Genomic DNA, 23,188 nt, shown 5'->3' on the forward strand with positions numbered 1-23,188 from the left:
GATAAATTTGTGAATGCATACAGTATATCTTTCTCTATGGCCATACCTAGTATTTGTGGTTTCACACATGCATGTTGTATATTTTTGATGCAAGTTTCAGAAAATACTTGTAAATGGTAAATCTCAGGACCAGAAGTATACAGCTCGAGTGAGGCCCAATGGATACATCCTGGGCCACCTACTTATCTCCTCCCTTTAACTCCATTTTTCCATTATCTTTTTTCTGACATGATATTTCAGTCCTTATTTTCATGCTTGACTGCTTTTCAAAGACTGCCTAATTTCTGCTACACTGCTAAGGCTTACAATAGTAGTCAAAGTGCCAGAACTCAAGATGTATTCTGCTAGATCATGATCATGGAAATAGTTGATGTAACTGCTCTGTGGCTAATTCAAGCCAGTGAAATACTGCAACTTGTGGAAAATTAATAAAGACTGTTTTATTTCTTAGAATCATTCTCAGCATTTCCTATGAAATTTGATTTATGATGGTAGTACTTAGATTAGCCTGATTAACCCTGATGTTTAAGAGTTTATACAATATACGTGAAAAAAAGGGCAAATGAGAGTTGGGGTGAGAGAGTATCATTAAATTTTAGGGAGAATAAAAAGATGTTCTGGAAGGAGGTAAATAAAGTGCGTAAGACAAGGGAGCAAATGGGAACTTCAGTGAAGGGCGCAAATGGGGAGGTGATAACAAGTAGTGGTGATGTGAGAAGGAGATGGAGTGAGTATTTTGAAGGTTTGTTGAATGTGTTTGATGATAGAGTGGCAGATATAGGGTGTTTTGGTCGAGGTGGTGTGCAAAGTGCGAGGGTTAGGGAAAATGAGTTGGAAAACAGAGAAGAGGTAGTAAAAGCTTTGCGGAAGATGAAAGCCGGCAAGGCAGCAGGTTTGGATGGTATTGCAGTGGAATTTATTAAAAAAGGGGGTGACTGTATTGTTGACTGGTTGGTAAGGTTATTTAATGTATGTATGACTCATGGTGAGGTGCCTGAGGATTGGCGGAATGCGTGCATAGTGCCATTGTATAAAGGCAAAGGGGATAAGAGTGAGTGCTCAAATCACAGAGGTATAAGTTTGTTGAGTATTCCTGGCAAATTATATGGGAGGGTATTGATTGAGAGGGTGAAGGCATGTACAGAGCATCAGATTGGGGAAGAGCAGTGTGGTTTCAGAAGTGGTAGAGGATGTGTGGATCAGGTGTTTGCTTTGAAGAATGTATGTGAGAAATACTTAGAAAAGCAAATGGATTTGTATGTAGCATTTATGGATCTGGAGAAGGCATATGATAGAGTTGATAGAGATGCTCTGTGGAAGGTATTAAGAATATATGGTGTGGGAGGCAAGTTGTTAAAAGCAGTGAAAAGTTTTTATCGAGGATGTAAGGCATGTATATGTGTAGGAAGAGAGGAAAGTGATTGGTTCTCAGTGAATGTAGGTTTGCGGCAGGGGTGTGTGATGTCTCCATGGTTGTTTGATTTGTTTATGGATGGGGTTGTTAGGGAGGTGAATGCAAGAGTTTTGGAAAGAGGGGCAAGTATGAAGTCTATTGGGGATGAGAGAGCTTGGGAAGTGAGTCAGTTGTTGTTCGCTGATGATACAGCGCTGGTGGCTGATTCATGTGAGAAACTGCAGAAGCTGGTGACTGAGTTTGGTAAAGTGTGTGAAAGAAGAAAGTTAAGAGTAAATGTGAATAAGAGCAAGGTTATTAGGTACAGTAGGGATGAGGGTCAATTCAATTGGGAGGTGAGTTTGAATGGAGAAAAACTGGAGGAAGTGAAGTGTTTTAGATATCTGGGAGTGGATCTGGCAGCGGATGGAACCATGGAAGCGGAAGTGGATCATAGGGTGGGGGAGGGGGCGAAAATTCTGGGAGCCTTGAAGAATGTGTGGAAGTCGAGAACATTATCTCGGAAAGCAAAAATGGGTATGTTTGAAGGAATAGTGGTTCCAACAATGTTGTATGGTTGCGAGGCGTGGACTATGGATAGAGTTGTGCGCAGGAGGATGGATGTGCTGGAAATGAGATGTTTGAGGACAATGTGTGGTGTGAGGTGGTTTGATCGAGTAAGTAACGTAAGGGTAAGAGAGATGTGTGGAAATAAAAAGAGCGTGGTTGAGAGAGCAGAAGAGGGTGTTTTGAAATGGTTTGGTCACATGGAGAGAATGAGTGAGGAAAGATTGACCAAGAGGATATATGTGTCGGAGGTGGAGGGAACGAGGAGAAGAGGGAGACCAAATTGGAGGTGGAAAGATGGAGTGAAAAAGATTTTGTGTGATCAGGGCCTGAACATGCAGGAGGGTGAAAGGAGGGCAAAGAATAGAGTGAATTGGATCGATGTGGTATACCGGCGTTGACGTGCTGTCAGTGGATTGAATCAAGGCATGTGTATGGGGGTGGGTTGGGCCATTTCTTTTGTCTGTTTCCTTGCGCTACCTCGCAAACATGGGAGACAGCGGCAAAAAAAAAAAAAAAACAATATACGTAACTGTTGAAAATGATATAGATTTTATTAATAAAATAATGTTGTCAGCATTATAACAAAACATTTTATATATTAACAAGATAATCATGCTTTTGAATAGCACTAAAAGCCTAGATTTGTAAAGCAGATGGTATTTTGATATAGTTTTTATTTCATATTATATTTCATCATCCATGTGATGAGTCATCACAATTTACCCATATTTTTTGATGGGTATGTAACTTCACCTCTCAACATTGTAAATATATTTAGTATTATTGTAACTTCTACCTATATACTTATTGTAGAAGCCTCCCATCACACAAATAGCTAAGTCTTCCTCTAAGAAACTGGGAGTCTTGTTCAGATGTCATAGATTACATTCTTTTGAACATTTGTTCCAGATATACAAAGGATTGATTCATCCTTTCATACAGTACTGCTATACTAGCTGAGAAAGTTTTAGCTTTGTATGATTGCTAAATGGAGTCGAGTGTAAAGCATTTGCCTCATAAACTCTCTTGGTTTGGCTTCACAACGTGACCCACTTTCCACTTGTCATAGTGTAGGTTCATTTTCCCACCTCTGTGTATATTACTTAGGTTTCTGCTCTTGAAAGTTGGCTGCTTGTTTTTCTTTACCATTAGTTAGACCAAGTAACACTTAGCAATCTGATGCATCACATAATTATTATGTGGCCACTGGTAATTCAGAGGTGAGCTGTTGTAATATCTTCTTTCCCTATGCTGTAAAGCTTTGGAACTCTTTACCCTCTCATTTCCTTCCCAACAGCTATAGACAACGTCCCTTTTAAACCCTATCACTTTTGTTCATTGTGGCTGAGGTGTATATGATAAGAATTCATGAATTGTCCCTTATGCCACAAGGTGAGAGACATCTGTTGATGCTTGTAGTCGCATCCTGTACATTTTTACCAGATGCTGTAACCTAAATAGCTTCTATACCCAGATGAGTTTATATGGATATGTCATAGATGTGTGAACAAGTTCTCTTCCCTCTCATTGTATGATAATTTGTGAAACTGACATTCTTACAATGACTCCCATCCATCTTTCCTCTGACACATGTAGTGCAATGAAAACCTGAAAAACTCCCCTGCAACATATTAAGCTTCCATAGAAAACACTTTAGCCTATTTACAGTCCATAGATGTACAGGTATGTTCAACTGCATCTGGCTCTACAACAAAACCCCCCACACCTGGAAGTTTCTTAACATATTAACAACACTCCTGTAATCCTCCAAACCACTTAACTCTTCCTCATCCCATTGCTCTATGAAAAACTGATTAACAACTGAATCAAGCAGAGTATCCCCCACCCACCCACCCCTGGTTTTGCTCACTTTTTTTTTGGAACCAGAATGTGGGAAAATAAGTGTACTTTTCATGTATGTTATTTTTCAGGTCAGATTTACCCTGAAACATGCCCAGTGTTGAGAAGTATAGACATACCCTATTCAGTTTGTTAGATTCTTGAGAAATTGGCTGCATCTGTTTTAAGACAAAAGCAGATTTTGTCTGGATATTTCATGGAACTACGAGTGTAAAGGCTTTTTTCTTTGAAGGTCTGAGAAGGCAATTTTCATTTGCAAAGAAGAGCAAATTTTTGCTCTATTATATCATCCCCATTTGGTTCATCCAACCACACTCTCATAAATGTATCTATTTTAATGGCACCTCCCATCCAGTTGTTCCTTCTAAATGTAAATATTTGCCTCTCAGCAAAGCTGAGTGAATCATGTTTGAAAATTCTTTTGTGACTTCCCTTGGGTAAATTACTGTCTCTTATGTGGTAATGCTTCTGTTTTCATCAAACACATAGTAGAGGTTATAGTCACAGGAATGAAAGCATTTGTCCCCTCTTCCTCCAAGACGACTTCTTCCTCCAACCCAATCTTTCCTGTTCTGAGGCCATTCAGGCAGGGGATTGGGCATATCGGGGAAACTCTCCTTCCTCTGACTCCCATTCTTCATTTATCACTGTCCATTATCACTGCAATTATGTTATCCGTGAGGTAAAGCGTTCCTGTATTGAAAGAAAGTGCCATAATCTTTCTTCATCATCTGCTGATAGGTTTTTCTGTTCTTCAGCTAAGGGCATCGCTTACAAACATCTGTCGCTATGCTTTTCCTTCAATATTCCATTCTGACAGTACTGTAGCGGTGTCTTCTGTAGACATGGCAACTCTCTTTGGTTCTTGTTTCTCCTCTAACTCTGCTTTGGATGATTAACATTCCTTCACCCCCAGATACTCCTCTTACTAATTGTATATCCCTTCTCTTAATCTTTTATCAAACTGTCTGAAAAGTACTTTTCTCTTAGGACTCAAACAAGGCCTGTGGTCTTGTTGCATCCATCCCTGTGTACTGAAAGAGTTTGCTTCTGAACTTGCCCCTCTGCTTGCTTGTCTGTTCCATTTCTGTTTAGAAACCAGCACTTTTCCTTCTTGGAAGCAAGCATTGGTGCATCCCACCCCTAAGAAGGGTGACCACTGTAACCCTTCTAACTATCATCCTGTTGCTTTGACGTCTATCATTTCCATAGTCTTTGAATCTTTCCTCAACTCCCATATCCTCAGACATCTTGAATCTCAGTCTTGTCTCTGATTACCAGTATGGCTTCCATAAGGCAAGATCCACAGTGATAATCTTTCATTACTTACTAATGTCTGGTCATCATCCGTGAAAGAGTTTGGGAAATCCTGTGTAATTGCCTTTGGCATATCCAAAACTTTTGACAGGGTTTGGCATTGGGGTCTTATCTATAAGGTCCCATCTTTTGACTTTCCTCCCTCATTTTGCTTCCTAATAACTAGCTTCCTCTTTGGTTGCCCCATTTATACAAAGGAATGGTCCATCCTTTTATTGAGTACTGTTCTCATATCTTGGGTGGTTCTAGCTTTGTATCCTTATGTGACAAGAACCGAGTTGAAAGTGGTTAGACTTATACACTCTCCCAGGCTATCTTCAAAACTTGACCCACTTGATCTGCATAGCGATGTTGGTTCACTTTTCCTCTTCCATAGGTATTACTTTGGTTTTTGCTCCTAAGAGCTGGCTGCTACACCATGCAATACTTAGCAAGCTGCTGCATCACATGAATACTGTGTGAGTGTTGGCATTTTGATAACAGTTTCTTTTCCTACATTTTGAAGCTTTGGAACTCTCTACCCTCATGTCTTTCCCAGTAACTATGACCTGGTATTTTGTAAAAGAGAGGATTTCCTGTTCCTCCAAATTCCTAAATACTTTCTCTTGTCTTTGCTTTTTTTTTTTCATTATCCTCTCTCTATTTCAATTAAGGCCCAACCTTGATGTGGACTTTTGTCCTTACCTGTAGCCTTCATTTTTGAAAGAAAAAGAATCATTCTTGATGTGTGATTTGTAATTGATTTTTGTGTGACATGAAATAATCACAACTAGAGGTTTAGGAAAGCAAGTTCATCACTTTTGTAACAGGGAAAATATATATGGTAGCATTTTGTGTTCCAAAAGATGGGAACAGTGTAGGTATTAGTTGCATCATTCCTCTTCTGCCTTACGTATGGAGAGATCACTAGACTTCATCACTGTTTATCATTCCCCTATATGACCCCTTCACCAATGTGCTCATTTGTTCTCTTGTTTTTCTCATACTATTAACCTGCCTCCAAAATTTCTTATTTTTTCTCTGAAGTTTGTGGGTCCTCCCCACCCAAGCTCTTGTTTGCCTTCTTTTTCAGCCCCTGCACCTACCTTTTCACCTCATATAGCATTCTCTTGTACATTTCCCAGTCACTCATCTGCTTGAGCTTATACCACAAATGAAAAGTCAAATTTGGCAAAGATCTTTCATTAGAACAGTCTCATCAAAAACATCCACACCAAAGGAATCTTATTTTCCTGCTACTAGAAGCATTTCAGCCTTAGGTTACAGGAACCTTTGGAAGGGTCCTGGGTAATGCCAGGACTCTTTCATGGAAATTGGTCCTTGCATGATAATGAAAATGTATTTTCTTGCTTTCATTCTTTCATCTTTCATAGTTTTTTCATAAAGGGCAGTTGAAGAGGATGAGAGTGTTGACATAGAAACCCTCCTCTCTTTATATTTTACTTTCTGAAAGTAAAGGGGCATTAAATAGAAGTAGTCAGTTGGAACATTTGGTAGGAGCTTCTGCAAACACTGCCCTAGAGTTGCCTTCTGCCAGTGACCTGTTAAGGGTGAGGCACTGAAGGTTAAGAAGGAGCACTGGAGTTCACTAGTTATAGAGACTATTGTCGTGGCCACCTCCTTGAGGGAGTTCCAGCTGGGAACAGGTATCAGAAATATGAATAGATGATAGAAACAGAAGGAACCAAGCAAGGAGTTCTTCTCATTCCCAAAGGCTCAAGCTGGGATGTCTGAGCATGTGTGTAGATGTAACCAGGATGCCTAGAAAGAGAGATAGGGAGTATTTTTGAGGTGAGGTACTGGATGTTCTGGCTCTTAAGGGTGGTAAATGGTATGGGAATGTCTTATGAGTTATGTTAGGGACTGATATGAGGGCGAGAGCTAAGGGAAGGGGGGTAGCACTGCCACTGAAGAAGTTGCTAGAATGTATGAAATGTTTGAACTGACTATGCAGTAATAGTCAGAATGAGGTTGTCACTCTTGACATATTTATAAAACAAATCTTGTAGTATCCATGGATGTCATGTTTGATATTAATAGGAAACTAAAGGTTTGATGGATGTTTTTATGTTAATATGAATTGATTCAGACCACTTCCCTATATTAAACTAGTTATGTCTTTCTTAATGTTACTAAGTCTTGTCAACCAAGAGCACTGGAGAAAAAAAATGGGTTTGGAGAACCATGTGGTAATTGTTTAAGGATGAAGGTATGAATACAAAGGAATTCAAACAGCAACAGACCATTGGGCCCTTTCAAGGCTGTTTGTGGTTGTGTGGTAAAATTCAGGGGGTGTACAGATAATTCAAAGAGAATAACTTGCCCATTGGCATTTTGACTATAGAAGCACAAATGATGAAAGTTGTGGACTTGAAGCAAAATATTTATCTGATCAGGTCTGTTTCTAAATGTATCTATAGTGCTGCTTTCAACTTCTGTGATTGACAAATCATTCCATATGTTAGCAATCCTGTTGAAGAAAAAGTGCTTTGCCTCATTTGGGGTAAAGCATTTGCCCATGAGTTTGTATCCAATACTACAAGTGAGATAAGACAAATCAAATTGTAGGTAACATGATAGATCAAAATTAGCAAGGCCTTTAATCATTTTGAATACTTTTATTAGATCATTTTTTAACCTCTTTTCTAAACTAAATAGATTCAAAATCTTTAATCTGATCTCTTAGGATCATGATAAGTAATGTATTAATAAGTGCTTATATTAATGTGGAAGTTCTTGTTCCATTTTGTATTATGAATTTATGTAAATGAACTGAGGGGCTGTCAGCACATGATCCACCCTTGTAAATGGGAACAGATAAGATGATAGATAGTACTGAGTGAGTGCTTTCTTCAAAATATAATCCTTTTGTTTTTTGACTAAGAGTTCCTCCCAATCTCCCACCTTATTAAGCCATTTTCTAGTGCATTTAGATTTTTCAATATACTTATTCCCACTTATTTCCCACATTAGCAAGTTAGCACCAGAAGCAGATGAAGTAAAACCTCACATGCTCACATCAGCTTTCTAGCTGTCATTTATAGTACACCCAAAGCAAAACCTCCTATCCCCAGCCAGAGCCTCACAGACTTCCTTGGTTTTACCAGATTCTTATACAAGCTGAGTGAGCTTTGGTTTATTTGTCTTTCACCATCCATGCTTATCCCTCTGTTATATTTACGTAATATTCTGCTCATTCTTTTGTATTTTTAATTAGATAGGTGTTCAGTAAGCTTGCACTTGACTCATTAAATTATCAGTCTGTGATTCATTAGTTAAGAAACTATTGTTTCATTATTTTGTTTCATTATTTCAAGACTGTTTTTCTTCTCTTTTCTTCAGGTTTCAGAGTATCTTGTTGTCTGCTATACATCATCCCTTACATTCTCCATATCTGGAGTTGCCAAAGAGATCATGACTTTATCTCTTGCCGTTTATGTCTACAATGAACATCTGTCTTCGATCAATTTAGTAAGTAATGGTCCTCTGTTTGTTGCACAGATGGGTAGAGATAGTTTGGTTTGCAAGTGCTAATTTGCCACTCTTATGAAAATTTTCCCCCAGACCAGGAAAGATGTATGCAGAATGAAATTGGCAAGCAAATTTCTTTGCAGACTACCACCTTCAAAGACTATGGTGTTTAGAGATATAATATGGTTGTTTCTCACACTATAGGGTAGAAAATTGTACATGATTCCATGAATTTCCTAGGGAGTACAGTATATATTATGATGATACACTAATACCCCAATTAGCACTCAGGATATGTCCCTTGAAAATGGAGTGGTGATGAAACAGCTCTCAGTTGAGTTTTTATTCCATTGCATATATGGAGATGCATTTCTAAGAACATTATTTTTTACCTGTCAGTCTGTCAATATATATAAACATTTATTTATTTTTTTTTTTTTTTTTTTTTGCTTTGACGCTGTCTCCCGCGTTTGCGAGGTAGCGCAAGGAAACAGACGAAAGAAATGGCCCAACCCACCCCCATACACATGTATATACATACGTCCACACACGCAAATATACATATCTACACAGCTTTCCATGGTTTACCCCAGACGCTTCACATGCCTTGATTCAATCCACTGACAGCACGTCAACCCCGGTATACCACATCGCTCCAATTCACTCTATTCCTTGCCCTCCTTTCACCCTCCTGCATGTTCAGGCCCCGATCACACAAAATCTTTTTCACTCCATCTTTCCACCTCCAATTTGGTCTCCCTCTTCTCCTCGTTCCCTCCACCTCCGACACATATATCCTCTTCGTCAATCTTTCCTCACTCATTCTCTCCATGTGACCAAACCATTTCAAAACACCCTCTTCTGCTCTCTCAACCACGCTCTTTTTATTTCCACACATCTCTCTTACCCTTACGTTACTCACTCGATCAAACCACCTCACACCACACATTGTCCTCAAACATCTCATTTCCAGCACATCCATCCTCCTGCGCATAACTCTATCCATAGTCCACGCCTCGCAACCATACAACATTGTTGGAACCACTATTCCTTCAAACATACCCATTTTTGCTTTCCGAGATAATGTTCTCGACTTCCACACATTCTTCAAGGCTCCCAGAATTTTCACCCCCTCCCCCACCCTATGATCCACTTCCGCTTCCATGTTTCCATCCGCTACCAGATCCACTCCCAGATATCTAAAACACTTCACTTCCTCCAGTTTTTCTCCATTCAAACTCACCTCCCAATTGACTTGACCCTCAACCCTACTGTACCTAATAACCTTGCTCTTATTCACATTTACTCTTAACTTTCTTCTTTCACACACTTTACCAAACTCAGTCACCAGCTTCTGCAGTTTCTCACATGAATCAGCCACCAGCACTGTATCATCAGCGAACAACAACTGACTCACTTCCCAAGCTCTCTCATCCCCAACAGACTTCATCCTTGCCCCTCTTTCCAAAACTCTTGCATTCACCTCCCTAACAACCCCATCCATAAACAAATTAAACAACCATGGAGACATCACACACCCCTGCCGCAAACCTACATTCACTGAGAACCAATCACTTTCCTCTCTTCCTACACGTACACATGCCTTACATCCTCGATAAAAACTTTTCACTGCTTCTAACAACTTGCCTCCCACACCATATATTCTTAATACCTTCCACAGAGCATCTCTATCAACTCTATCATATGCCTTCTCCAGATCCATAAATGCTACAAACAAATCCATTTGCTTTTCTAAGTACTTCTCACATACATTCTTCAAAGCAAACATCTGATCCACACATCCTCTACCACTTCTGAAACCACACTGCTCTTCCCCAATCTGATGCTCTGTACATGCCTTCACCCTCTCAATCAATACCCTCCCATACAGTTTGCCAGGAATACTCAACAAACTTATACCTCTGTAATTTGAGCACTCACTCTTATCCCCTTTGCCTTTGTACAATGGCACTATGCACGCATTCCGCCAATCCTCAGGCACCTCACCATGAGTCATACATACATTAAATAACCTTACCAACCAGTCAACAATACAGTCACCCCCTTTTTTAATAAATTCCACTGCAATACCATCCAAACCTGCTGCCTTGCCGGCTTTCATCTTCCGCAAAGCTTTTACTACCTCTTCTCTGTTTACCAAATCATTTTCCCTAACCCTCGCACTTTGCACACCACCACGACCAAAACACCCATATTTTAGATGAATATGATAACAAAGAATTCAAACAACCTCAGAATATCCTTTCAATCTTTTCGTTGCGGAAATATTCGGGAGTCCCCTCCCAATTGTGGCCTATATCTAGGAGTTTCCATTATTCCAAAGGATACTTGCCCATTGCATTTTGACTTCAAGAACAATATGATTGTGACTTAAGCAAAATTTAATCTGATCAGTCTCTTCTCAAGTATCATTTGCCTTCTTTTCCCTTTCTGATTGACAATATATTCCTATGTTACATTCTTTAAGAAAAAGTGCTTTGCCTCATTTGGGTAATGATTTGCCCAAGAATTATCCAAATCCATATATAGACAATTCACAATTTACGTTTACATCACTATATCCAATTAGCAAGGCCTTCAACATTCTGACTACTTTTATTGCATCATAACTCTTTTCCAAACTCAATAGATCAAAATCCTTAAATCTATCCTTAGGATCATCCATGCCTTAATGTCATATGTTCTTATTATTATCCTTCTTGTTCATTTTATTATGTTATTACTAACGAGGCTTCAACTATCCCACCTTGTAAATGGCCACCATACGTTACCAAATTCACTGAGTGAGTTGTTTCTGAAAAATAATCTTTTGTTTTTGACCTAAGACCTCCACCAGCTTAATTAAAGCCATTTCCTAGTGCAGATTTTTCAAAACTTATCCCACTATTCCACATTAGCAAGTTAGCGACCGAAGCAGATAAGTAAACCCACATGATCACATCAGCTTTGCTTCATCTAGGTACATCCAAACTAAACCTTCCATACAGCCAGAGCTACTAGACTTCCTTGGTTTTACCAGATCTATATTCCAACTGAAGCTTTTTTTGTCTACACATCAATCTTAACCTCTTTACATTTACTATATTGCTCATTCTTGTTTAACGAAGGTTTCCAGTAAGCTTACACCAAAATATCAGTTTATTTAGTAAGAACTTTTGTTCATATTTTCTATTCCAATTTTCTTCTCCTTTTTTCAGTTCACAGATCTTTCTAACACACCTTACACTCCAATCTGGATTCAAGAATCAACTTATCTCTCCGTATGTACATGCCCCCACATACACATATATGTACATACACATCCACACACACACATATACGTACCTATACATTTCAATGTATACATAGATATACAGTACACATACATATACATATACACACATGTACATAATTCATACTTGCTGCCTTTATTCATTCCCGTCGCCACCCTGCCACACATGAAATAACAACCCCCTCCCCTCACACGTGCGCCAGGTAGCGCTAGGAAAAGACAACAAAGGCCACATTCGTTCACACTCAGTCTTTAGTTGTCATGTATAATGCACTGAAACCACAGCTCCCTTTCCACATCCAGGCCCCAAGAAACTTTCCATGGTTTACCCTGAACGTTTCACATGCCCTGGTTCAATCCATTGACAGCATGTCGACCCCGGTATACCACATCATTCCAATTCACTCTACTCCTTGCACACCTTTCACCCTCCTGCATGTTCAGGCCCTGATCGCTCAAATCTTTTTCACTCCATCCTTCCACTTCCAATTTGGTCTTCCACTTCTCGTTCCCTCCACCTCTGACACATATATCCTCTTTGTTAATATTTTCTCACTCATTCTCTCCATGTGACCAAACCATTTCAATACACCCACTTCTACTCTCTCAACCACACTCTTTTGATTACCACACATCTCTCTTACCCTTTCGTTACTTACTCTATCAAACCACCTCGCACCACATATTGTCCTCAAACATCTCATTTCCAACACATTCACTCTCCTCTGCATAACCCTATCTATAGCCCACACCTTGCAACCATATAACATTGTAGGAACCACAATTCCTTCAAACATACCCATTTTTGGCTTTCTGAAATAATGTTCTTGCCTTCCACACATTCTTTAATGCTCCTAGAACCTTGACCCCCTCCCCCACCCTGTGACTCACTTCTGCTTCCACCATTAGCTGCTAAATCCACTCCCATATATCTAAAACTCTTCACTTCCTCCAGTTTTTCCATTCAAACTTACCTCCCAATTAACTTGTCCCTCAACCCTGCTGAACCTAATTACCTTGTTCTTTTTAACATTTACTCTCAGCTTTCTTCTTTCACACACTTTACCAGACTCAGTCACCAACTTCTGCAGTTTCTCACCCGAATCAGCCACCAGTGCTGTATCATCAGCGAACAACAACTGACTCACTTCCCATGCCCTTTCATCCACATTAGACTGCATACTTGCTTCTCTCTCCAAAACTCTTGCATTTACCTCCCTAATAACCCCATCCATAAACAAATTAAACATCCATGGAGACGTCACGCACCCCTGCCACAAACCAACTGGGAACCATTCCCTTTCCTCTCTTCCTGCTCTTACACATGCCTTACATCCTCGATAAAATCTTCTCACTGCTTCTAGTAACTTACCTCCCACACCATACCTTCCACAAAGCATTTCTATCAACTCTATCATATGCCTTCTCCAGATCCATAAGTGCTGCATACAAATCCATCTGTTTTTCTAAGTATTTCTCACATACATTTTTCAAAGCAGACACTTGATTCACACATCCTCTACCACTTCTGAAACCACACTGCTCTTCCCCAATCTGATGCTCCGTACATGTCTTTACCCTCTGAATCAATACCCTCCCATATAATTTCCCAAGAATACTCAACAAACTTATACCTATGTAATTTGAACACTCACTTTTATCCCCTTTGCCTTTGTATGATAGCACTATGCATGTATTCTGACAATCCTCAGGCACTTCACCATGAACCATACACACATTGAATATCCTTACCAACCAGTCAACAATACAGTCACCCCATTTTTTGATAAATTCCACAGCAATACCATCCAAACTCGCCGTTTTGCCAGCTTTCATCTTCTGCAAAGCTTTCACTACCTCTTCTCTGTTTACCAAACCATTTTCCCTGACCCTCTCACTTCACACACCACCTCGACCAAAACACCCTGTATCTGCCTCTCTTATCATCTAACATTCAACAAACCTTCAAAATACTCACTCCATCTCCTCACTTCACCACTACTTGTTATTACTTCCCCATTAGCCCCCTTCACCGAGGTTCCCATTTGTTCTCAGATGTACTTATTCATACTTGCTCACCTTCATCCATTACTGGGGCTACCCTGTCCCCAGGAAACAGACAAAAAAGGGCCACATCCGCTCACACCTTACACTCATTCTTTAGCTCTCGTGTAATCACCAAAACCACAGCTCCCTATCCACATCCAGTCCCAACAGACCTTTCCATGGTTTACCCCAGACGTTTCACATACTCTGGTTTGGCCTGTTGACAGCATGTTGACCCAAGTTACTCTATTTCATGCACACCTTTCACCCTCCAGAATGGTTAGGCCCCAGTCGCTCAAAATCATTTTCACTCCATCCGTCCACCTCCAATTTGGTCTCCCACTTCTTGTTCCCTCCACCTCTGACACATATATCCTTTTTCTCAACTTTTCCTCACTCATTCTCTCCATATGTCCAAACCATTTCAATTTCAACACACCCTCTTTTGTTCTCTTAACCACAATTTTTTTAATACCACACATCTCTCACCCTTTCATTACTTACATGATCAAACCACTTCACACCACATATTCTCCACAAACATTTCATTTCCAACACATTCACCTTCCTCCATATAACCCTATCTATACCCCATGCCTTGCAACCATATAATGTTGGCACTACTTTTCCTTCAAAAATGCCCTTTTTGCTGTCCAAGATAATGTTCTCTCTCTACACACATTCTTCATCACTCCCAGAACCTTTGCCCCCTCCTCCACCATATGACTCACTTGCATTTACTTCCATAAGCTTCAGCTTCCATGATTCCATTTGCTGCCAAGTCCACTGCCAGATATTTAAAACACTTCACTTTCTCCAATTTTATTCCATTCAAACTAACATCCCAACTAACTTGTCGCTCAACCCTGCTGAACCTAATAATTACCTTGCCCTTTTTCACATTTACCCCCAACTTTTTCCTTTCACACACTTTTCCAGACTTAGTTACTTACTTCTGCAGTTTCTCACTTGAATCAGCTACCAGTGCTGTATCATTGGCGAACAGCAATTGACTCACTTCTCAGGCTCTCTCGTCCCCAACCGACTGCATACTCGCCCCTCTCTCCAAAACTCTTGCATTTACTTCCATAACTATCCCATCCATAAACAAATCAAATAACCATGATGACATCACACACCCCTGTTGCAGACATGTGTAGTAATAAAAAGAGTGTGTTTGAGAGAGTAGAAGAGGGTGTGTTGAAATGGTTTGGACATACAAAGAGAATGAGTGAGGAAAGGTTGACAAAGGGGATATATGTTTCAGAGGTGAAGGGAACAAGGAGAAGCGGGGGACCAAATTGGTGGTGGAAGGATGGAGTGATAAAGACTTTGAATGATTGGTTGTGCCTGAACGTGCAGAGAGGTGAAAGGTGTGCATGGAATAGAGTGAATTGGAATGGTGTAGTATACTGAGATTGACATGCTGTCAATGGACTGAACCATTGTTTCCTGGTGCTACCTTGCTGATGTGGGAAATGGTGTTCAAGCATAATAAAAATGAATAGATATATATACATATATATATGTCTGTGTCAGAGGTGTAGGGAACGAGGAGAAATGGGAGACCATATTGGAGGTGGAAGGATGGAGTGAAAAAGATTTTGAACGATGGGGCCTGAGCATACACGAGGGTGAAAGGCATGCAAGGAATAGAGTGAATTGGAATGATGTGGTATACTGGGGTCGACATGCTGTCAATGGATTGAACTAGGGTATGTGAAGCGTCTGTGGTAAACCATGGAAAGTTTTGTGGGGCCTGGATGTGGAAAGGGAGCTGTGGTTTCGGTGCATTACACATGACAGCTAGAGACTGAGTGTGAACAAATGTGGCCTTTGTTGTCTTTTCCTAGTGCTACCTCACGGAGGGGAAGGGGATGCCATTTCATGTGTGGCAATGAGAAAGGATGAAGGCAGCAAGTATGAATATGTACATGTGTATATATATTCCTATGAGTCCACGAGGAAAATGAAACACGAAAAGTTCCCAAGTGCACTTTCGTGTAATAATCACATCATCAGGGGAGACACGAGAGAAATATAATAGTCAGTTGATATACATCGAAGAGACGAAGCTAGGGCGTCCTAGCTTCGTCTCTTCGATGTATATCAACAGACTTTTATATTTCTCTCTTGTGTCTCCCTTGATGATGTGATTATTACACGAAAGTGCACTTGGGAACTTTTCGTGTTTCATTTTCCCTGTGGACTCATAGGAATATCTTGATCACGTGCAAAATTGTGATCCTTTCCAATGTGTACATATGTATATGTCTGTGTATGTATATGCATGTATATGTTGAAATGTATAAGTATGCATATGTGCCTGTGTGGACGTTTATGTATGTACATGTGTATGCGGGTGGGTTGGGCCATACTTTTGTCTGTTTCCTTGCGATACCTCGTTAACGCAGGAGACAACGGCTAAGTATAATAAATAAATAGATAAGATAAATGTGTGTGTGTGTGTTGATAAGTATATGTATATGTATGTATGTATATATTTGTGTATATGAGTGGATGGGTTTTTCTTCCTTTGTTTCCTGGCGCTACTTCGCTAATGCAGGAAACAGTGCTGCTTCATAGCCTTTAGTACAGAGGGTTACTCTAGCACAGTATGTTCAGAGGCTTTTATCTAATGTTCCCACCAACTACTACCTAATGTTCCAACCTACTAGTACTACTCTTGCTAATGCTCACACCTAATATTCTTATCTACTTCTTCTGTCTGAACATACAGACGGGTGAGAGGCATGCAAGGAATAGAGTGAATTGGAACGAAGTGGCATACCGGGGTCAATGTGCTGTCAGTGGACTGAACCAGGGCATGTGAAGCTAGAGACCATATTCTTGGCCCTACCTCTCTGAAGCAGGGAATAGCTATGCTGTTTTCCTGTGGGGTGGGGTAGCGACAGGAATGGATGAAGGCAAGCATGAATATGTACATGTGTATGTATGTAATGTCTGTGTAGATGTACATATATGTATTATATGTTGATATGTATATGTATGTATATGTGCATATGTGGGCATTTATGTATATATATGTGTATGTGAGTGAATGGGCCATTCTTCGTCTGTTTCCTGGGGCTGCCACGCTGGTGCAGGAAACACCAAATATTTATTATAATGATAACTCCTTCTGTCTAGTGCCCCTGTCTAATGTTCTTACCTACTACTTTTTTGTATTACTCTTACCATTTTATGAAAAGGCAGAGCTAGCACAGTGCTCACCACAAGAAAATCTAGTTACAGAAAATGAGTTTTGTGAGTTAAGTGTTGGTGGATGTTATGTGTGACAAGGAGAGATTTTATGTTTGTGGACAGAATGCCAGGAGGCCACATGTGGGTGAGGCAGAAAGAAAATACAGGTACTTGGATCAAAGGAATGCAACTTGACAGCCAGTGAAGTGAAGGCTCACCAAGCAGCTGTCACTGACTTTCCTGATATCCAGGTGGATGGTACTTACTAGTAATATACCTCCCAGGTCATTGGCTGCCTACCAAGTACTGCCCAGTGTGAGATATATATGTAGTACTGTATGTGAAAGTTAGATATTAATAGATACAGTCATTACAATGATATACCTTTACTAATTCTAACAAACGTGTCCTTGAACAAGTCATCTTTGTTGTTAACTTCATGTTTGTTGTGGTAGAAGCTTTTATCATCTCTACATTCTTGATAATGGTTCTAATTGTCAATTTAGCCAACTTTTAAGCATCACTGATATCAACTTGATGCTCACCAACTACTGACTGTCTTGACTCTTGTTATTTTACATTCAAGGAGAGGCTTTTCCTAGGCACTTTAGATGCATAAGCAGCACTAGAACTTACAGGCCATCTTCCTGACATGGTGGGTAAATATTAGTCACAGTCAAATTTAGAAATTGGCAGGTTGTTAAGAATGTATGCACAGTGTAAGTGCAGCAACATTTTTATTGTAATAACAGAAGGGAGCACTAGGCACTGATTGGATGTGAGTGTATGTGTGTACAGCAAATGAGTATAAACAAAGAGAACAGTTTTTGGCATGTTTTGAGTGTATGGAATTGTGATCTTTGATTTCTTTAGTGGATTTTCATAATTTTTTCTTTAGTGAAAATATATTTCCAAGATGCAGACAAGAGCGCTGTAATGAAACAGCCTTCAATGGGATAGTGCTAACCAGGGTATTAGTATATTGTGAGATGGATTACTTGGGTTAGGAGGTAAGATTAACCCTTATGAATTACCAAACTTTTCTACTCAGAATATTTTAAGTTCACTTAGACTATCTGTCTGTCAGATGCTGCTATCTCTGTACTAGTTTCCTTAGGGTTGTATAAGAATACGTGTTTTGTCTTCATAAATATAGAAGCAAAAAGAGTCTAATATTTTTGCTATGGCTTATTATCTTAAACCAAGAAACCAAGTCACCATTTACCATAAGTAATGTACCTATTGACTGGGTAATGACTCTTTTGCTACAGTCATAACTAAAACTCATTAGGGTTTCTTTTGCTACTTTCAGCAAGATATGCTTCTTATTGAAGTTTACTGTTTCATACAACACTTACTTTGTAGACTCAAATTTACATAATTCACTCTTATCATGCTGGTTATTAGATTCTGTGAGTGTCTTATGAGCTGCTGTCTTAGACACCAGGTACTTTATTTCAGCATTTCACCACCTTGGTTTCATTTTAAAAATAGACTATCTACCATGCATTGGCATGTATGTTCCCTCTCCTGCTTTAAAGGTTTTTCTGAAGCTTTTGCAAGCTACATTCATGTCATTTTCATTTACCATATCATTCCAGGTTTGCATGGCAAGAACATTGTGAAGATCCTTAAAATTTGCTTGTTTAAAATTGGGTACTTTTAACAACTGTCATGTTAACCAATATTACAAGCAGTGTTGAGAGCAACCTCAAAATTGATTTGTCAGTGATCACTTATATTAAACTTTCCTCGAACTTCATCGTTATTAACGAGGTCATCATTGGTAGTTAAAACTAAATTTAATAAACTCTTGTTGCGAATAGGTTTCTAAATCGATTGGATTAGAGCACCATGAAAGTTAAGTTAGAGTCTTTACCCAGAACCACTGGAAAGGGATTCTCCCCATTTAGATTCTGGTATGTTGAAATCTCATGTTATGATAGAATGTTGTTTATAAATAGTTTCTGCTGACAGACAACAAAATCTTTTGTCTACCTGTGATATCTATGTGAGGGGCCAACAAACTAGTCCTGTTATTTTCTTAAGTAGTTTATCTTTACTTTCTGCAAAAATTAAGTGTACATTCTCAGCAGCTACAAGTTTTACCACAGGAAGCTTCTTTTTTTTCTCATATCCCCATTAGATAGAAATATAGTAAATCCTCGGTATAACGGACCCCAATATGATGGATTTCAGATTTAATGGACTGGGCAAATAGTAATACATCAATTGATAATATTTAAAAAAAAAATTTAAAATCTCAAATGCCACACCATGTGCATTTCATATCGCTCGTTTTTGGTAGCATGAGGTATATTCCCTTTGTTTCAGTCTCAGTCTGCCCTCAAGCTATCATGCAGTCAGGTTGCATACAGAGAATTGTGACTATTTGTTGAATAATTTTGCAATCCTTACATTTCAGAATGGCATCAAATGATAGAGGAGTTAAAAGAAAGCGTGTGAACTGTATATTGTATAAAAAAAATGGCCCATGGGATATGTTCCATTTAACGGACTTTTGGCATTAATGGACACTCCCTCCCCCGTATTAGTCTGTTAAATCGAGGGTTTACTTTACTCATAATTTTTGTATCTTGAGATGCAAATGATATAATATCAGTCATGGACTTGAAGTAAAGTATTTTGTCTGGTCGACATTTTAAAAGTATCATTGATTTTTACTGTTTTCAGCTATTCTCTCTGGTAGATATATTTCTAAACAGTCCTGTTGAAGAACATGTACTTTGCCTTGTTCAAAGTCGATTGTTTGTCAACAAGTTGTTTGCTTACTATAGAGTGAATTATTTGTTTTCAAGCCTAGATAAGTGCTTCGTTTGAGATCATCAGAGGTTTTGATAATTTTAAATACCTGTACCAACAGGATGGTTTGGCTATTCATGTGTTTGGTTCAGATTACTTAATATGTTTAACAAAGAAGTTTAAGTGGTGATTTGATTCAAATATTAAAAATTGAGGATAGAAAAGTGAAGTTTAAGAGTTGGTTTGATACCATTATTCATAATTATTATTTGAAAAGTTCAAGAAGTGATTTGATACAATTGTTCAAAATTATCAGTGGCCTTGATAAAATTGCATGCATTTAGAAGTAAGGCTTTGGTAAAGAATTGATATTACCTCTGTTTGTTATATATAAGAGTGAACATATTCAGAATAATAGAGGGTGAATTGCAGGGGATAAAGGTATTTAAAAAATCAGCACAGTGTGAGACTTATGAGTGTGTGCTGGTAAAGTAACAGATAACAAGCCCTGTGAGCTGATTCATGTGTATATTTCTTAAAAGATGGTTTGTATCTTATTCTAAACTGTTATACATTTACCAGATGGGACTTGTTCTCTGCATCATCGGTATCACATTTCACGTTGTCCTGAAAGCCCTTCATCCACCCAAACATCCACCACAACAGCTCAGCCCATTAACTCCAGCTGAATCCCATCAGAAGGTACCACTCCTGTCAGACACAGAAGGGGAAGAACTTGAATTGTACTCTCGATAGTTCCTTGTGAAAATGTTGGTTAAAACAAGTGTGGATGTTTAGTTGGTACACTTCCAGTACATGTATACTTGTTGAAATAGTGAGGAAAGTGATAACAGTTGCAGTTGTTTGATTACTAATCTCTCCCCATTTATCTGTCTTGGGGAGTTTTAGTGAGGTGATAGTTTACATATGTGTTCGTCTTGAATTTATTAATGGCTGTGTGGACAAAGCTGGATGTACACAGTTTTCCATTTGCTGAAATTTTTGTGAATTATATTTATCTTGAAAAGCAAATTCCAATGATCTATTCTGTTTAAGCAGTTTTGTGTTCCATATTTCATTACCGACCATTTTTATTTGTCAGAAGTTCTCAAGGAAATCGTCACACTTATCCATTCCATAAAAGTAGATTTCATAGCTTTTTTGTTTTTCATCAAGATGTTACCAGCAAAAGCTTATCTAATTTATTCATCCTGTTGGAAAAGTTTGTCATAATTTCTCAAGAAGACAGTTCATTCCATTAAAGCAATTTTTTTAGCTTGTACGTTTCACTTTTTGTGTTTTTCCATTGGGATGTTTCCAGGAAAAACATACTAATTTATTCATTCCATTAGAGCAATTTTTGTAGCTCTATGTTGCACGTTATTTACCTCATTTAGATAGAATGAAAGATAGCTGTTATATCTGTAATACATTTGTTGGCCTATTTTTTTTTTAACCACCTATGCAGTAAGTGCCATTTCATGCTGACACATTAGGTTTTCAGGTGCAGGATTATTCTTTGTTTAGTTGTTCATTTGTCTCTCATCATATTGAAGACCAAACAACAGTGTTAAGAATATTTTTGTATTTGACACTCATTCCCTCTGGGAACTCCCATGAAGGGGGTGGCCAAAGCAGGAGAGCCTTCACTTATCCCTGTCCATACATGCCTCCCTTGCATACACCATTCCATATTCCTAAGAGTCCACGGGGAAAATGAAACACGAAAAGTTCCCAAGTGCACTTTTGTGTAATAATCACATCATCAGGGGAGACACGAGAGGAATATAACAGTCAGTTGATATACATCGAAGAGACGAAGCTAGGACGCCATTTGGTAAACATGTGATTGTCCATGTGGTTTTGGACAATCACATGATTACCAAATGGTGTCCTAGCTTCGTCTCTTCGATGTATATCAACTGACTGTTATATTCCTCTCTTGTGTCTCCCCTGATATGTGATTATTAAACGAAAGTGCACTTGGGAACTTAGTGTTTCATTTTCCCCGTGGACTCTTAGGAATATCTTGATCACGCGCAAAATTGTGATCATTTCCACCATTCCATATATTCTTCCATTAATGTCCCTCCCTCCAGTACTCTTCCACTAATGTCTCATATGGTTTCACAGTAACCCCTTTAATAGTAATATTGTAAACTCCATCATGCATTCTTTGCAAATGTTCAAACCAAACTTTGAATACAGCAGTACATTTCACCCACTCTCCTTTTCCACAATTCATTCAATTTACATATTCATATGTTGCAGCTGCATAATCAGGTTTAGAAGACTATAGTCCCTTAATCCTTTACTGGCTGTTCTTACTGAGAATGTAATTTTCTTTTAATGATGGCTCTGGTTAATTATAGTTTCATGGAACTTAACAAAATAGTTCATATGATTGTATTGCATATATGTTTAATGTCATATAGTAAGAAACCTTATAGAGAACTTATTGTCACAGGATTTGGTAAGCATCACTCCAATTTAAGTTACTGTTTTTGTAATATACATTTAGGAACAAGTTATTTTTCTATATTTTTTGGATTATACTTTGGAATGTAAATAAACTGGGATATATTTGTTTAATTTCTTTTATTTGAGTACAGTGTATCCATAAAACTTTTTTCCAGAGTACCATAGTGTAGTACACTTCCTATAAGAGTACAGTAGATTAGGGATTTACCAGGAGATAGATAGATACTAAACAAATTCATGGAGTATCAAATCACACAATAAAGCCTTTTCCCTGTAAATAAGAGATTTGGAACTGTCAAAAAAAGAGTAAGGGCTTAAAACATTCTGTAGATAATGTAACAAATATTAATCAAACAATGAGAATGATGGGCTTACCTGATTGTCTGTCACATACACATTTATTTCAGATAGGCTTGTTAAAGTTTTATCTTGTACTCTCTCTATATATGTATATAATTACAAAGTTCATACATTAAGTAAAAACCTGCTGAAAAATTTTATAAATATATCTTTTATTACTATTATTATAACTGACTGCTGTTTCCTGTGTTGGTGACGTACCACCAGAAAACAGACAAAGAACGACCCATCCACTCATGTATTTTTTTATTATACTTAGTCATTGTATCCCGCATTAGTGAGGTAGTGCAAGGAAGTGGACAAAACAATGGCCCAATACATACACATGTATATACATAAATGCCTGCACATATACATGCACATGGATGTACATGTGCATGTGTGGCCTATCCACTCATATACACACATATATGCACACATGTACATTTTTT

At 38.7% G+C, this 23,188-nt stretch overlaps 1 protein-coding gene across 11 annotated transcripts in view; it reads left to right on the top strand.

The window, feature by feature from the left end:
• The window catches only part of LOC139749070 (solute carrier family 35 member C2-like), a 123,960-nt gene extending 101,452 nt beyond the window's left edge, over positions 1 to 22,508 (top strand). For all 11 annotated transcript variants that reach the window (XM_071662532.1, XM_071662530.1, XM_071662534.1 and 8 more), the window contains 2 exons: positions 8,483 to 8,611; positions 20,499 to 22,508. In XM_071662532.1, coding sequence (XP_071518633.1) covers positions 8,483 to 8,611; positions 20,499 to 20,672 — 303 coding nt within the window. In that variant the 3' untranslated portion in view covers positions 20,673 to 22,508. The remainder of the gene's footprint in view (positions 1 to 8,482; positions 8,612 to 20,498) is intronic.
• The last annotated feature ends 680 nt before the right edge of the window (positions 22,509 to 23,188 follow it).

The sequence above is a fragment of the Panulirus ornatus genome, chromosome 6, assembly GCF_036320965.1.
Source record: "Panulirus ornatus isolate Po-2019 chromosome 6, ASM3632096v1, whole genome shotgun sequence".
Classification (NCBI taxonomy): Eukaryota; Metazoa; Arthropoda; class Malacostraca; order Decapoda; family Palinuridae; genus Panulirus; species Panulirus ornatus.